This window comes from Canis lupus, chromosome 23 (genome assembly GCF_011100685.1).
Source record: "Canis lupus familiaris isolate Mischka breed German Shepherd chromosome 23, alternate assembly UU_Cfam_GSD_1.0, whole genome shotgun sequence".
Lineage (NCBI taxonomy): Eukaryota > Metazoa > Chordata > Mammalia > Carnivora > Canidae > Canis > Canis lupus.
The window spans coordinates 49520798-49536866 of NC_049244.1; the positions used below are offsets into that span (position 1 = coordinate 49520798).

A 16069-nucleotide genomic window follows, 5' to 3' on the forward strand; every position below is an offset into this window, starting at 1 on the left:
ACTGGCCAAGATATAAAATTCACCTTTGACGTTGTCCAAAGTTCAGAAGAGTGAGTTTAAAACTTTGCTTTATGATGGAACAGCAATTATTTGCTAATGAACTGCTGAAGGAATCTTATGTGAGTATTTAGCGGAGTCTTCCTCTCTAATTTAGTTTGTATCTTCAGTGATATATGCGAAAAAAAAAATGATTATGGCTTGTCGTGTCAGATTCATCGGGTCTATCCTCTATGTTTTCAGAATCAAAATTCTGACTTTCAACAACAACAAAAATCTATTTCTATCTAAAAAGAATTAACCTTTTTTTAAATTTAGCTACATTGAGCATTTAGAAAATTGTACATACATTTTCTTTTCTCCTATTTTTATCTATTTATTAATTTGTTATTATTAGTTATCTAAATTTTTTTTTTTTTTTACAGGTTTTAGGTGATGGGCAGATCAGAAAGTCAGATGGATATAACTGATATCAGCACTCCAAGGCCAAAGAAAGCAACGATGGACCTCCCTGGAGATCAGTCTCTCCGTCCTTGTCCTGCTCCTTACCATTCATCGCCGTGACAATGATCGCACTCTATGCAACCTATGATGGTGAGTTACTCCCATACCTGTGCACACAGACATGCACAAGAGAGTAGAATCTTCATCTTACCCTTTTTTCATCTATCAAAAGAATGTGGGAAGGAGAGCAATGCTTAAAGATGGTGATATAAAGATTCCTTTATAAGATGGAAATTTGGGACACATGGGGGGCTCAGTGGTTGAGCGTCTGCCTTCGGCTCAGGGTGTGATCCCGGGGTCCTGGGATCGAGCCCCATATCAGGCTCCTTGCGGGGAGCCTGCTTCTCCCTCTGCCTGTGTCTCTGCCTCTCTCTCCGTGTCTCTTACAGATACATAAATAAATAATCTTAAAAAAGTAAAAATAAATTAAAAAAATAAAATGGAACATCAATATATTGAAACAATTAACTCTGACTAAAGTACAATGTCTTTTATGTTTCAGCTAAGTTATTAATATTAATTGACGAGTATATTTAGCACGCTCATGCTTATTCTGTAAGAATTCTAAGGTAAAATTTTATTTGATTCAAATGTACACAATTTTATGGCCAACTTCAATTAGTGAAATTTGTTGTGTCATTGAAATTCTAAAGGGCTTCACAGGAATCCAAGAGGTCTAATTTGAGTCTTAGAAGTTTTTCACAATAAGGATTAGAAAAGATTGGTTCTTTAATAGGAGAAAAAAAAGATTACCAGACTAAAACGACTGATTATTTCAATTTAATAGACCTAGGTCTTAGTGGGTAGAGACGATAAAGTAAATGCATTGTTTTCTTCATAATAAAAAAATTTAAATTTAGAATTTGCCGATTTTATTTCTCTATGGTTTTTCTGGCTATTGACAATGATATATAATACTCAGGTTTTAGCTCTTGCTTTAAGGAATTGATTATTTAGTTGGCAGTTTTTAAAAGAACAAAAGATAGGGAGAAATTAGAAAACCAGATTGCAAATATTTATGTATATACCCTTCTTTTTCTAGATGGTATTTGCAAGTCATCAGACTGCATAAAATCAGGTAAGAAGATGGTTTTTAAATTTAATAGTTTTACAAGTAATGTATAACGTTGGTAAATCAGATGCTGAAAGGCAACTATCTCTACATTTTTCTTTGTTTATACTTCTATTCATTATACCTCATTATTTATAGCCAAGGAAAATCTAAGAATATTTAAGTAGTAGATTAATTAGCTAGTTTATCCTAAAAAAGAATTCACTCTTTTCATACCTGGAGTGTATGGTAGGGTGATAGAGAACTATATCTCCAGCGTAGGGAGCTTGCTGTGTAGTTGGAGAAAGAAAATCAACCCATTGAAATAATGAGCATCCTGTCATTATGTTATTTTCTCAATGCAGGTCATCGGGGGGGTAAGAACTAAGAAGGGAGTGAAATGTAGTCTGTAAAGCTAGGAGGAGAAGTGGAGATTTGGGGGAGCCCTCGAAACAGGGCTGGGGTTTGGAAGTAGAGGTACAGAAGAGGGAATTCCATACAGGGTGAAAGAGCAATAGGAGTAAATCCTGTTGTTGAGAAGCAGAGAACAGGTAGGCTTGATAGATAGGGACCCATTATGGAGACCTTTGAAAATCCACGTTAGCCTTGATGTCCTAATGAAGGAGCAATGGATATTTTCCAGAACAGATCGTTCGATAAGGCAAAAGCTGAAAGGTGATTCCAGAAATGCCGGGTTGGGTGGGTTGAGTAAGAAGTGATGATCCGGAGAGTGTGGGCAGGTGGGGGCTGCTGCTGTAACGCAGGTGTGCATCGAGGAGCCAGCCCGTGGTGGGGTGAGAGAGCTTAGGTGACAACGTGAAGAGGGAACTGGATGGCTCGGTGGAACGCACATGCTAAATGAAGGACATGAATGATTTGGAAATGAGGCCGAATTTTAAAACCTAAGGGACTCAGGAGAATGGTGGCAACGCGCACAGAAATAGAGAAGTTAGGAGGTAGGTTTGTTTTAGGGAGAGATGTGATTAATATGGATTAGGGCATGTTGGGTCTGAGCCCGGGGTTACACGCCAGTGGGGATAGACAGCAGAAAGACAGACAGGGAGTGTACGAAGATCTGTCATGCGGTGCATTTAGGATCTGTCCGGGGGAGATACGGGAAGTCGTAGGAGTGTTTGAGCTCCCCAGACGGAGATGAGCTTTTAAGGGCCAAACTTAAGAAGATGTTGAGAATTAGAGTGCAAGGAAAGGAAAAGCCAGGGAAGGGAACCAAGACAGCGTGTGGAGTTGTAAGATGTCACATCAGTTAGCGTGTGGTGTGAAAAAGAAGAGCATTGTGACCAGGAGAAGAAAGGTGGTCGCTGAGCAGCACCCTGGGATACGGACGAGGTATCTACCTCTTGTCTCCCTCGGCAGGAGATTGTAAGCCCCCTTTATAATGTTTACATTTCTTGCAAGAAATAACCTGTCCCTAATTATTTTGAACCACTTGCTATTAGATGGCTTTATCTGGGTTTTTTGCTATTCATTGACCTTTGCAAAATAACGATGAGAAAATATCTTGGGATTTTAGGTGATAAAGTCTAATGTTCCAAATGTTTTGCCTTTTGCTTTTTCTGTATTGCTCTTTGATATTTTTATTGCTGTAGTCATTCTGGATCTCATGTGCCCTGGCAGGACACCTGAGACATTAAGGGGGGGGTGCTGGAGGGAGGCCTGATTGGGAACATGGGCCAATGGCTGCTTGGCGTACTAGCAGGGACTTGCCCATCCACGGGCCTTCCCAGAAACAAAAGAAGTTGCTGTATTCCCCCAGGAAATGTACACAGATAGCCTGCCTAGGAGATGGCCTGGGTCCCTGCGCCAGAGTTCGAATGTGCCCAGGCCGTCAGAGTTACCATCTGCTCCTCCCCCAAACCCTGCCCCACTTTTCTCTTTACCAGCTACCCTTATGCACTCATTCCCTGTCCTGTTTCCAGAAACTCCCAGTTGGTATGTATGGACCTCTACTTGTCTTCAAGTTTCTCTGTCCTAAATATGCTTGATGTGTCTTCTAAGTCTCTTACTCTATAGTTTCTCTTTCATTCTTTCTCTCCTTCTCACTGTGTTTTTCTCTTTTTCTTTTTTCTTATTTTTTTGAGGAAATGGAATCCTTTGGCTGGGTAGGCATAGAGATCTGGGCAGGTTCCTCGAGTGGCACCGACCCCCAAGAGCAGTGTGATATCTGGAATCTGGAATCTCATATGGGACTTACCGCTTAGGGGTAGGGCTTTGGCTTTTGTAAGTAGTGTCTGGCAAATCTCAATTCATTAAGGCGTATTTAACGTGTATCCTTTCATCGTAGGTCAGAAATCACACCAAATGTAAAACACCTCCTTCCAACACTGTTTCTCTCAGCAGAGAAATGGATAGGCTAGAAATAGTGTGGCTGGTACACAAAGTTGCTGAAGAACTCGTTTTTTTTTTTGTTTTGTCTTGTTTTCTTTTATTCAGCTCTGTTTGTTTACAAGCTGGTAGACTCCTTTGATTATTTATAGTTACTGTTCTTCCTGGGAGAACAAAATGAAGATGAAACTCACTCTTAGGGATACAGTATTCACACCCATGCACACCCATGCAGGCTCACACACCCACAGTCCCCTGCTGAGTCGTAAACCTTTTCTGCCATAGAAGATAAAACTACTGCTCTCAGAAGTTGTTCCAAATTAACAAAATTCTAGGGGAATTCTTGGACAGGACAAAGTATTAAAGAAAGGTAAGAAGGACAGAGTAAATGGCTGGAAAGGAAAAGAAAGATGGGGGGGAAAAAGGATGTTGAAAAGGATGCAAGTCTCCTACCGACAATTCTAGATAATGTTAAGAAGACTGGGAGAAGATTCCAACCCAAGCACAGGACGTTTTTGAGGATTGGAAAAGCAGGTATTGATAGACAAGGTGCTCACGTTCCTGTGAAGGCTGGTTCTGACTTAAATCTTTCTCCTGGTGGATGAGGAGGCCGTGGCTCGTGATCAATAAGCTGCACGGCTCCTAGAGTCCCAGCTGCCTCAGAGGGCCGCCGTGGACACGACTGGAAACATTGGTTATGACACCCAGGCTTGGGCTGAAATGTCACATTTGAGAGAAACATGCCTAGACTCACATATAGCCAGACATCTTTATGGCTGACTTTATGGAGCCAATAAAGCTCTGGGAAAAAGAGCCTGCTACCTTACTCACAAGATTCCTAGCAGCCTAACCAGCCCTGTAAACTGAATATGAGTGACCTGATGGGAAATCGCTGCAATAGCTCACACACAGTCTACCTGCCTGTTGCTCTCTGGGCCACTCAGAAGGATTACCAGATTTGTTTAAATTACAAACCAGGGAGTCCCTGGCTGGCTCACTTGGTGGGGCATGCGGCTCTTGATCTTAGGGTTCGAGCTCCACAATGGGCGTAGAGTCAACCTAAAAAAATTAAATAAATAAATTATAAGCCAGGAAAAAAACCAAAACAAACTCTTTGATCCTTTGAAGTCAAAGTCAAGTCATACTAAGCCAAAAATGAAATACTGCAGAAGGCCGTGGATCGTCTTGAAATGTATCTGGTGTTAGGTACGTTAAAATCTGAGCATCTGTACATTTAAATATTTATAATATACATAAGTGATGTTTATAACATATGCTTAAGGATAATTTGCATGTATAGGAGACGCAGCAGCATGAAAGATTACACCAAACCTAAAATAAAACAAACACTACTTAACAAATAGCCAGTTAAGGTGGTGTTCAAAACCCTACTATTAAGGGATAGGGTAATGAGTATATTGAGTAATATGAGTAATATTATTCATCTCTTATTTACCATATAAGATCATCAAAAACACAGAGTTATAGAGCTTGCTTCTGATTTCTCAGACTTCTCCGTGTAAATCTAAATCCTCAAACTGGCTTCCATTGCATCATAACCTTCCCCACTTGGAGGATTTCAAGGAATCACATGGTATAAATCAAGGCTTCTCAGCTTCATCATGTTGACATTTTGGCCTGGATAATTCTTTGTTGGGGGAAGTGGTTGTGTCACACATTTTAGGATGTTTAGTGGCAGCCCTGGCCTTTTAGCCACTAGATGTCTAGAACCGTTCCCCTCCCAACTTGAGGCAACCAAAAAATGTCTCCACATATTGCCATGGCCCCCTTGGGACAGTAGAATCATCTTTAATGAGGTGGCCACTGGCCTGAATGATCTCAAGAGATCATCCAGGGCTTTTCCCTTTGTGGTAGGTGGAACAATGCCTCCCTGAAGGTACCCACTTCCTATCCTGGGATCCAGTGAGTGTGTTACCTTATGTGGAAAAAAGAGAGACTTTGCAAATTTGATCTCGAAAGGGGGAGATTATGCTGAATTAATTGGGTGGACTTATGTAACCTCTAGCGTTCTTTTAACGGGAAGGGAGCAGGGAGGGTTAGAAAGAGAAGGGGATGTGGCCACAGAAGCGTGGGAAGCAGAGGTTGGAGTGAAGCAGCTGCAAGCCAAGGGATGGGAGCAGCCTTGAGAAGCCGGGAGGGGGAGGCAGTGGGTGGCCCTCATAGCATCCAGGAGGAATGCAGCCCTGCCAACCCCTCTAGAACTGTAAGACAGTGAGCCTTGGCAGTTAAACCATCGGCTTTGGGGCAGTTTGTTAGAGCAATGAGAGGGAACTAATACACCCTCCATAGTTCCCTATTTTAAGGCTATCTCTGAAGAATTAAAACATGCACACACATACACACGCAAATAAGTGAGTATATAAGTAAATAAATAAGTGAATGAATAAGTAAATAAATAAATAAGTAAATAAAAGTAAATAAGTAAATAAATGAAGCTGCTACTTTATTACTACATTGAGGTGTGTCATATGGAGGTATCAGGAAGGAACGTTATACAGATTTTTAGAGGATTATAATAATAGAATACAGGACAAAAATAGTGGAATATAATATAATAAAATAATGATAGTTAATATTGAATATATATGTGTCTAGCACTGTTGTGAGCAGTTTATATGTATTAACACATTTGATTCTCATAATGACCCCGTGAGGTAGGTACTATCCGTTATATCATTTTTTTTTAAGATTTTATTTATTCATTCATGGAAGATAGAGAGAGAGAAGGCAGAGACCCAGGCAGAGGGAGAAGCAGGCTCCATGTAGGGAGCCTGATGTGGGACTCGATCCCAGAACCCTGGGGTCACAACCTGAGCCTAAAGCAGATGCTCGACTACTGAGCCACCCAGTGCCCCTCATTCTATGTTATTTTTACAGATGAACAAACTTGGGCTAGGATTCCAACCCAGGCAGCCTGGTTCTGGAACTTACATTCATGACTTCTCCATGTTGCCTGGGGGAGACTAGGACTCTATGAAATTTTTAATACCCTGTGTCCGTACGGATGAAAGCAGATGGCCTCCCCTCTTGCTAGAACCTAATGCTAGAGGCATTAGATGACTGTCAGAGTTGAAATAATTACATCCACACTGAGACGGAGGAGATGAAATCTCTCATCCATCCAGAAACCGGCTATTTTACTGAGAACATTGAGCATCTTCATCTGTGATTTTAGTACACCAAATACAGCCTGGAATTAAGGGGTCTAGAGAAGCAAATACTAACAGTGTTGGCTTAGATGCCCCAGGGGATAGAGAAGCCAAGTTAAGATACACGAGCAATACAATGCACAAGAGAAAGACCGTCTGTACAGTTGTGCAGGTTGTATACTGCATAATTATGGTAGCCCCGAGAGACTGGTTCGTGGAACCTCTCAGAGCTGTTTATTTCCTTTCCCCTTTAATTCTCTACTCACCAGGTAAACCTTTTTCTTTCTCCTACGAGGCAAACTTTTGGTGGGTATTTAATTATTCATAGAAAAAAGAAAAAGAGACATTCCGTTCACTTGGAAGATCTATTCAGCAGAGTGAGATAACGTATTCATATTCTGAATATGAACCTTCACATTCCTGATCATGTTTGCGAGGGTCAGATTCTGGTAACGCCCTAGGTGAAGTCTCTTGGCACCTGCTGGCCTTTTGCTGGGTGCTCACTATTGGCCGTGGTCTCTCCTTTCTTGCCTGTCACCCGCCCAGATAGTCCCCATGAAGAAAAATGGCACCACTGGCTCAGCACAGGGCAGACTGCAGACCGGCTCTGGGGGGCCACCAGGTGCGCAGCAGCCCTTCAGAGGGGGAGATGGGGCTATTTCATTATGTAATTAAGATTGAAAAAAATCCTTGGGGCAATAAGGACGCAGCAGGTGTCTTAGTGGCAAGTCAGCTGAACCACACCTTTGTTAATGTAAATGTGGCCTGTGACAGTTGGCTTTGGGCAGCTTTCCCAACACCATTCTCCCGACAGTTGCCTGGCTATACTTGCTTTAAAAATTCTCCGGTTAAACTTAGCATCTGTCAATCAAATCCTTTCCAAGAAGGGAATCAATTAGGTGATAAATACAAGCATATGTAACATATTTTTCTTACCTGCTGGGTAGAAGTTAAGCAGGAGTGCGCCGTCATTTCTCAAGGCATGGAAAGCATAGGTAAATTGAATGAAATGATCAAAGGGGAAAAAAAAATAGCAAAGCAGGGTAAGCTCATTTGGAATCCTAAAGTCTGTTTTGCAGCTGTGAAAATTACCTAGAAGTGAAGGTGAGTGGGTATAAGTAGTAGCCGAGGCTGGGATGAGGACCCTAGCACCATACTCGGCCACATAGAGTTCTGGTCATCACCAAATCCGTGGGCCAGCAAGGGGCTTTCTGGCAACCCTTTGATAGAATATGAAGATCAAGTTGATAATATTGATTGATTATTTTAAGGGAAATTTAAAAATAGAGAATTAAAAAATCATAAGGGGAAAATTCTCAAACCCTTCAATCCTGAAAGATTTCATTCTCTCCGATCATTTAGAAAAGGAGATACAGTGTAGTGATGGAGTGGGGGCAGACTGCTTCTGACCCCACTTTTGACTATCTGAAAACTGGAATATATTCTCTCTACTTCAAACGCCCTCACCTCCTACCTACTAGAGAGGCTGTGATAAAGTAATAACAGTAATAATAGTACTAAGTGTCAGGGAGGGTGTGGGGCCTGGAGCCATCATACACTGTTGGTGTGAATGGAAAATACCTCAGTACATCGCAGGTGACTATTGAAGAATCACTTTGGAAGACATTTGGCCATTTTCATAAAAAGTTAAACACACTCTCTATGTACGACCTGAGAAATTCCACACCTAGGAAATACCTAGGTATTTCCCGAAGAGAAATGAAGACACGTGTCCTCGTAAGAACTTTTACGTGATTATTCACTACAGCATTATTCGTAATAGCCCAAACATGGAAAGAACACAAATGTCTATCGACAGATAAATAAACAAAATATGGTATAGCCATAAACGGGAATACCACGCAACAGTAAAAAAGTGGCCACGTGCAACGGTATGCATGGACCTCAAAGACATTATGTTAAGGAGAAGAAGTCAGATGCAGGAACCAGCATATTATATACAATTCAGTTTATAGGAAATTTCCAGAGAAGGCAACATTACAGAGGCAGAAGGAAAAATAGCTATTGCCTGGCGCTGGGAGTAGGGCAGGGATTGCAAGTGGATACAAGGGAGCCTTTTGGGTGGTGCAAGTTTTCTCAAGTTGGATTGTGGTGGTGGTTTTGTACAAACATATACATTTATTAAAAAGTCTCGGTTGAATTTTATGGTATGCAAATTGGAATCCTATACAACTGTTGAAAAACAAAGCGGAACAACCCCGCCCCCCGTCCCTTTTTTTTCATCTCCCCAGTGTCCACCTAGAAGTCATTATATTTTGATCTTCTGATTGCTATTAAATGCTGAGTCCCATTTCTGCAATTCAAAATAATTATGTGTCATTTTCAGTCCTGCCCAATCTTCACTGAATAACTCAAGCTTCTCCATTTGAGCAAGTGTCTATTCTTGGATTTTCTGAGGGTGATGTTGATGAAAGTCTTTGGAAACAGAAAATCAAGTAGGAAGTTAAAATTACTTGGGAATCGGACGTTGGAAGCGTTGTTTGCAGGTGCTGGGGTTTCACCACTGTCAGAGGGAGGCAGAGATGCATGTGGTATCGTAGGGCTCGGTGGACCAGCCATTATCGAAAGAAAGTCAGACTGAGGTCTCTCCCGCAGAGCAGTTGGCATGGACAGTCCTGCTTTTGGAAGAGTGTTGGTTTCATGTATGGGTTCTGTGAAATGTTTCCTCTTTCACCTTGACTGCTAGTGAGAGTCAAATTTGTTTTTACCCTGTAATTATAGGACCTCTTTGTATGCCGTTTGGCCCATTAGCATTATTCCTATTGTCCTTTTTCTTTCTTTCTCATTCAATGTATAAGAGTTAATTTATGTGGCCTTATAAGGCCACTTTGAATTCATTTCAATAGGTTAGTAATTGCATGAATAGAATATAGACAAATTCCAGCAGTAGATACGTGTAGAAGAAAGGCTTGTTAAGTAGTAAGCTTTATTTCAAAGAGATACAAGTGTTATGAATAATTAAGGCCCAATCTTTTGAAAGAGTACTGCTTCTTTTTCCACCAAGCCAACATAGCATGGGGGAGCTAGGCTGCAAGGTTTGGCCACATCCTGTGTTGTTAGCGTGTGATCTTAATTAAGTCAGTTTAGCTTCCTGCATTTTATTTTCCTTATCTACAAAATTGGAATTATAGCGTCTCATTTTACAGAGAAACAGCAAAGACTAATGACAGCCCATTTCACATGACACATCCTTCAGGGAGATGCCCCGTAGGTATAATGCACAGATATATTCCATTTAATGTGTTTTCTCCTGCAACTTACAGACGCACTGTTTAAAGCTACTTATTGAGAATCAAAAAGCAGTCAATATATTTTTAGAGATGAAAGTGTGGGTCAGAAGAGAGAAGGAGGGGGAAAGGAGACATGGCAAGAGAGTAGCACATGCTGTGTATCCTCAGGTAAAATTTGTCATCCCTTATTAACATTTTCCTTGACTTCTGTGCTCTATCTTAGCACGGGGGATGACAGGTCAGCCTGTGAAGAAGTTAAAATGAGCACAATCAGAAATGGGCACTTAGACCCATGTTTGCTATAAAGCAAAACCTAGCCGCAGGTACGCTGATTTGAATACATGGTTACGCTATGCTTGCCCTCGCACATCCTCACCCTTAGCCTTTCCCTCACCGCTGTTCGACCCCTAAAAGTAAATAAGCCAGAGACCTGCGGCAAGTAGGACAATAACTAGACCCTTGCTGCCCAAAGTCTGGTCTAAGACCAACAGCATCAGCATCAGCGTCAGCTGGGCAACTTGAAAATCAAGTGCACATTCTCAGACCCCACCTCAGATCTACTGAATCTGCAGCTGCAATGTTAGTAGAGTCCCCAGGAGAATAGTATGCACAATAAAGTCTGAGAAGTGCTGAAGAGTAGTGATTCTCAACTGTGGCTGCTTATTAGGATAATTTGGGAAGATTTTTAAAATATACCCATGCCAAACCATCTCTCCTCCCTGACACACAAAAGTTCCTGTTCCTTCAGTGGAGTGGTCTCTGTGAGGTGTCAGGAAGAAAAACATGTTAAGTAAATCAGTTGACGTTAGGTCCATGAGAATGACATGGATGTTTGCATTTTTTTAAAAGAAGGTGTATGTTAACCAACGAATTGCTTTAACAGGTACAATGTCAGGCTGTGCCACCCAGTAAAAACTAAGTAAGAGTGGGTGAGCCACGGGTCTGTTTGTCTGCTCGTAATGGAGAAGCTGAACCTGGAATGCCCTCCTGAATTTCCCAGGAATAATGTGGGCATGAATGTTTTCATAGAGACTTCAGGGCCACTTCTTTCCTCATCCAGTCATTCATTTACTCATTCATCTCTCCATTCATTTATTGATTTTTTTCCCCCAAAACATTGAGTGAGCACCTTCTAACTGTTAGACACTTGTCTAGACACCCAGGTATCCCCTTGTCCTTAGGAAAGTGGTAAGCCAGTCAGCATGAAAGACCAAGAAACAAAGTTACTGTATGGATTGGGTAAGTGCTATGACAGAGACGGACAGAATGTGCCATAGGCTGTCTGAGAAAGGAGCACCTGAGCCAGACCAGTCATGGGAGTGGGCAGGTAGAATGATGGTAATGGGCCAGGAAAGCATTCTCAAGGGGAAACATCACCCACTACATTCTGAAGGGATGGTCAGAGATTGCCAGACCAGTGGAGCAGAGAGTAGCATGTACATGGGCTAGATGGAACATGCCAGTGAGGGCTTGGTGAGCTTAGGACCTGCACGTGGTTCGTGACGGCCGGAGGATGCACCTGGCTAGTAAGTCATGATACTGGAAAAGCAAATGGGGGCTGGGTCATGTACTATATGGGTTGTAATTTCTCCTGAAGTCTACAGGAAATAAATAGATACATTACAGGGAGAATCTGAAGGATTTGAAGCAGAGGTGTAGCGTTCTCAAGCTTGCCTGCTATCCAGCTCACACCTGGTAAAGTGGAGGCAAAGACTTACCCATACGAGGGAATAATATTTCCATGTCCCAAATGTGTGCGTATGTTGTGGGGGGAGCCTGGCAAGACTGAGGAACTTAGGGAATAGCTGTAGGGCTAAGCCATAGAGGGTGTGCATGGGGAAGTGAAAGCAAGGTTGGGAAGGGGAAGTGTTGAGCGTTGGCACAGAGATAAGCAGGAGTCAGATCTTGTAGTGCATGTTAAAGTGTTTGGACCTTCTACTTAATAGCACCAAGAAGTTACAGAAAGAAGGGTTTTAAATGAAGCATGACTTGATCAGAACCATTGGGAAGGATCACTGGCTATAACTAAAGAATGACTGTGGGCAGGAAATTAGGCCCCTGCCCACTCATCTGGATGAGAACTAATGGTTGCCTGGGTGTGAATGATCACAAAGTGGAGAGAATGAATAGATTTTCACATGCAATAAAAAAGTCCCCTTTGAGACGGTGTAGATTTTAAGATACTCATGAGTCTCCCATGTGGCAAAATTAGGGTTGGATATAAGGATTCAGGAATCATCATATGGACGATGTGGTTGAGCTTTACCAGGAAGGAGATGAAGATTTCCAAAAGAGATGGAGGAGGAGTCGGAGGAGGAGTCGGAGTCAGGGAGGTAGAAAGGAAAACCAGTGCAGTGTAAAATCACCAAAGGAAAAGGAAGAGAGTATGTTAAAAATTAGATTGCTGGAGTTAAGTGCAGCTGAGTGGTTGATAAGATAAGAAATGAAAGCAGAGAGAAGTTGAAGTTTCAGGTAGAAGGTGGAAAAATTGGTAAGTCTTGTTCCTGGGGACACACAAGAGGATATATCCAGGGGAAAGATGGCAGGACTCCTCTTAGACAGAGGAGGGCCCCTCTTCTTCTCTCACCCGGGGGAAGGAGGCAACAATGGTCTGGATGCAAATACATGTGGAGGCTGGGAAGGACAGGGAGGTGTGCTGCTCATCACCCAGTTACTTCACTTTTCACTGTAAAGTAAAAAGCAAAATCTGCCGTTGGGGCTGAGCTGGCGGAGAAAGCAGGAATGTCGAAGGCTGGAAACGGGCGGTGTGTAGAGGGGAAGAAGGCTCACCGGGGCCATGTGTGTGGCGAGGTTGTGCACAGGGCTCATCGCTCTGCTGAAACTGAAGGCCGTTATTTGAAATGGTGTTAAACCAGGCAGTTATGGGATTTTCCCAGCATCGCCAATAACTTCTTCAGCAGATACTTGTTGAGCGCTACTCTAGTTGCTGAGGATGTAGAAGTGAGTGACACAAAGTCCCTGCTCACAAGATAAAAAATGGAGACGGTCAATTAAAAAGGAGACAGTCAATCAATCAATATATAAAATACATTATTAAGTATCTTAGCCTAGAGTTAGAGGAGAAAGGAGGGCAGCTGGATCGACTCAGCATAGATATATTTGCAGGGGGCAAGGGAATGAAATACTTCGATGAGATGATGGTTTAAATGATGGCACTATCCAGTGTAGGCTGGATAGAGAAAAAAGACAAAGGGAAAATAGAGTAGGCGTGGGGTGAGACTTCTCAGGGAAGTTCAAGGGCAGGGATAGAGGGAATAAAGAAAGGAAAACACTTGTAAGGATCAGAAGGTCAGAGCATAGGTTACTCAAGGTGAAGATTTCAAAGGTAGAACTGTTCTGGGTGATGGTAACATCAGGATGTTACTATAAAATGCATGGACTGATGGAGAGTGGAGCTGAAGGTCATGACAGTTCAGAAGGTTAGGGAATTATTTTTTTTTTTTTTTAAGATTTTTATTTATTTATTCATGAGAGTCAGAGAGGCAGAGAGAGAAGCAGGCTCTCTCTGTGGGGACCCCGATGCGGGACTCGATCTTGAGATCTTGAGATCATGACCCGAGCCAAAGACAGATGCTCAACCACTGAGCCATCCAGGTGCCCCAGAAGTTAAGAAACCCTGTTTCATCTCACATCCCAGACCCATACCTTTCCTAGTCCAGAGAAAAGTCTGCAGGAGATATCCTTCTGAATACAGGTAAATGTTTGCTGACAAGAGTAAGATTCTAGAGTCTTGGGAGGGGCCGCCTAACCTAGAAACTAGTTCACACCGGCGAGGGCTTCTGGCTCACGTGTTGTCATATGTAATCGTATAATTCAGGTGAGTAAGTAGCAACCAGCAAGAGGAAATGGTCTGGCATGGTGTTGTCCAGCTCCATTTGATAGAATTACTAATGAATTCGTTTTTACTTAGCTTTTCACTCAGAGTGAATCGGTGACTTCTTACCTTAAAACAAAATATTTGTTTAAACATCTCTTAGAGGCGCGATCTTCCTTCAAAATTAAAGAAAAAAAAAAAACCCAGAACTGTCACATTTTAAATATCAAAATCTCTTTATAAACTTTTATTTATTTATCTAAAGATGTCATAGGTAAGTAATCCCTACACCTGACTTGGGGATCAAACTTACAACCGTGAGATCAAGAGTCGCCTTCTCTACCGAATGAGCTGGTCAGGCACCCCAAAACACCTTTCTTAAAAACTTCAGTCCAGAGGAATCTAACTGTAGTGGGACCTTAGCTGGGAAGCTAAAAAATAAAAAAAAGGGGGGATTCAGTCCGCAGCACAGACCAGATCATTGAGAAGTCAAATCAAAATCAATTAGCAGCCGTGCATCTGTTTCTCTGCGCTTGATGCTTAAAGCAGAAACAAGCAAACCAACTATAAAATGATGGATATGCCCCAAACCCTATATTTAAATAGTTTCTTTTGTTAATCAAGGCTTTCCTGAACTTCAAAGAAATTCTTATTTAAAGAACTCCCAAATCATTAAAGACTTATAATAAGATGTGCTCGAGGATGCAATAGTTACTTAAAAATACTTCCAGAAAAGGAAGCTTTTGTTAAATCCATGGGCTTAATTTTCTTGTGTGATGAAATTACCTGAGTGAAATTAGGACGTTTGGATACGTCTGCTCAGTCTGAAGCCAGATGAATTCATTATCCCTAAACATATGTATGTAGCAATTAATGATTTCACTAACTTAGAAGCCAAGAAGCAAAATATTAATAATTGTATTTGTTCAGAGACATAATGTGATTATATTTGAGTGGATCAAGTAAAGGAAGTAATACAGCAAAAGTCATTAACTGAATGGAAAATTTCTCAAAGCACTATCTATACTGTCCCGTAGCAAGGATATAACACTATGTCAAGAAGAAATGGCACAAGTGATACCTTGAAAGACCCCATAAACTCATATCCATGCAAATACGAATCTTTTATATATATTTTTTGCTTTTTATATTTTTTAAAGATTTTATTTATTTATTCATGAGAGACACAGAGAGAGGCAGAGACACAGGCAGAGGGAGAAGAGGGTTCCCTGCGGGGAGCCCGATGTGGGACTCCATCCCGGGTCCCAGGGTCACGCCCTGAGCTGAAGGCAGATGCTCAGCCGCTGAGCTACCAGGCGTCCCAATATTAATCTTTAAAAAAAAAAGGAATATAAGATAGTTGAAATAGATGCCATGAAACTTGACATGATCTATCTTAACTACGGTTGTCAAAATTAACACCAAGAGGTGAAAAGATTTGCAAAGGTGACAAGCTGTTTGGGTTCCATGCAGGCCCAGGCCCTCATGAAGGCCACGGTCAGTGGCTCTGGCTCCAAGTCTCATGTCCTGTGAGCTCCTAACGTGTGTATGTGTTGGGGGGGTGGGAACCTCACTCTCAGCTCATTTCCTGCTTCTGGAAACGGAGTTCCTGCTTCTCTTTCCTGTCTTCTGGGACTGAAATGTGGCCTAGCTCTTGACTTCATTACCTTTTGCCAGAACTTGCAGAACTTTCTTGGATCAGCACGCTGCTGGTTAGAGCTCCTTTGTCACACACCTGCTGTGGGGTTTCATCCCTCCGTTGCTCTTAGCTGGAAACTTCCCCGTTGCTGACCCTTATAGTCTCTCTAAAATAGCATCCAGTCCCACTGGACCGGCTCAGGCTGCTTCTACCTGAGCCCAGGTTATGTACATGACAAACATTTTACATGGAAGAAAGATGTTTCTTCATTTACCAAGG

At 42.0% G+C, this 16069-nt stretch overlaps 1 protein-coding gene across 1 annotated transcript in view; it reads left to right on the forward strand.

Moving 5' to 3' along the window:
- The first annotated feature begins 432 nt into the window (after positions 1–432).
- The window catches only part of MME (membrane metalloendopeptidase), a 90916-nt gene continuing 75279 nt past the window's right edge, over positions 433–16069 (forward strand). The window contains 4 exon segments of the mRNA NM_001289066.1: positions 433–492; positions 494–549; positions 551–591; positions 1544–1579. Coding sequence (NP_001275995.1) covers positions 433–492; positions 494–549; positions 551–591; positions 1544–1579 — 193 coding nt within the window.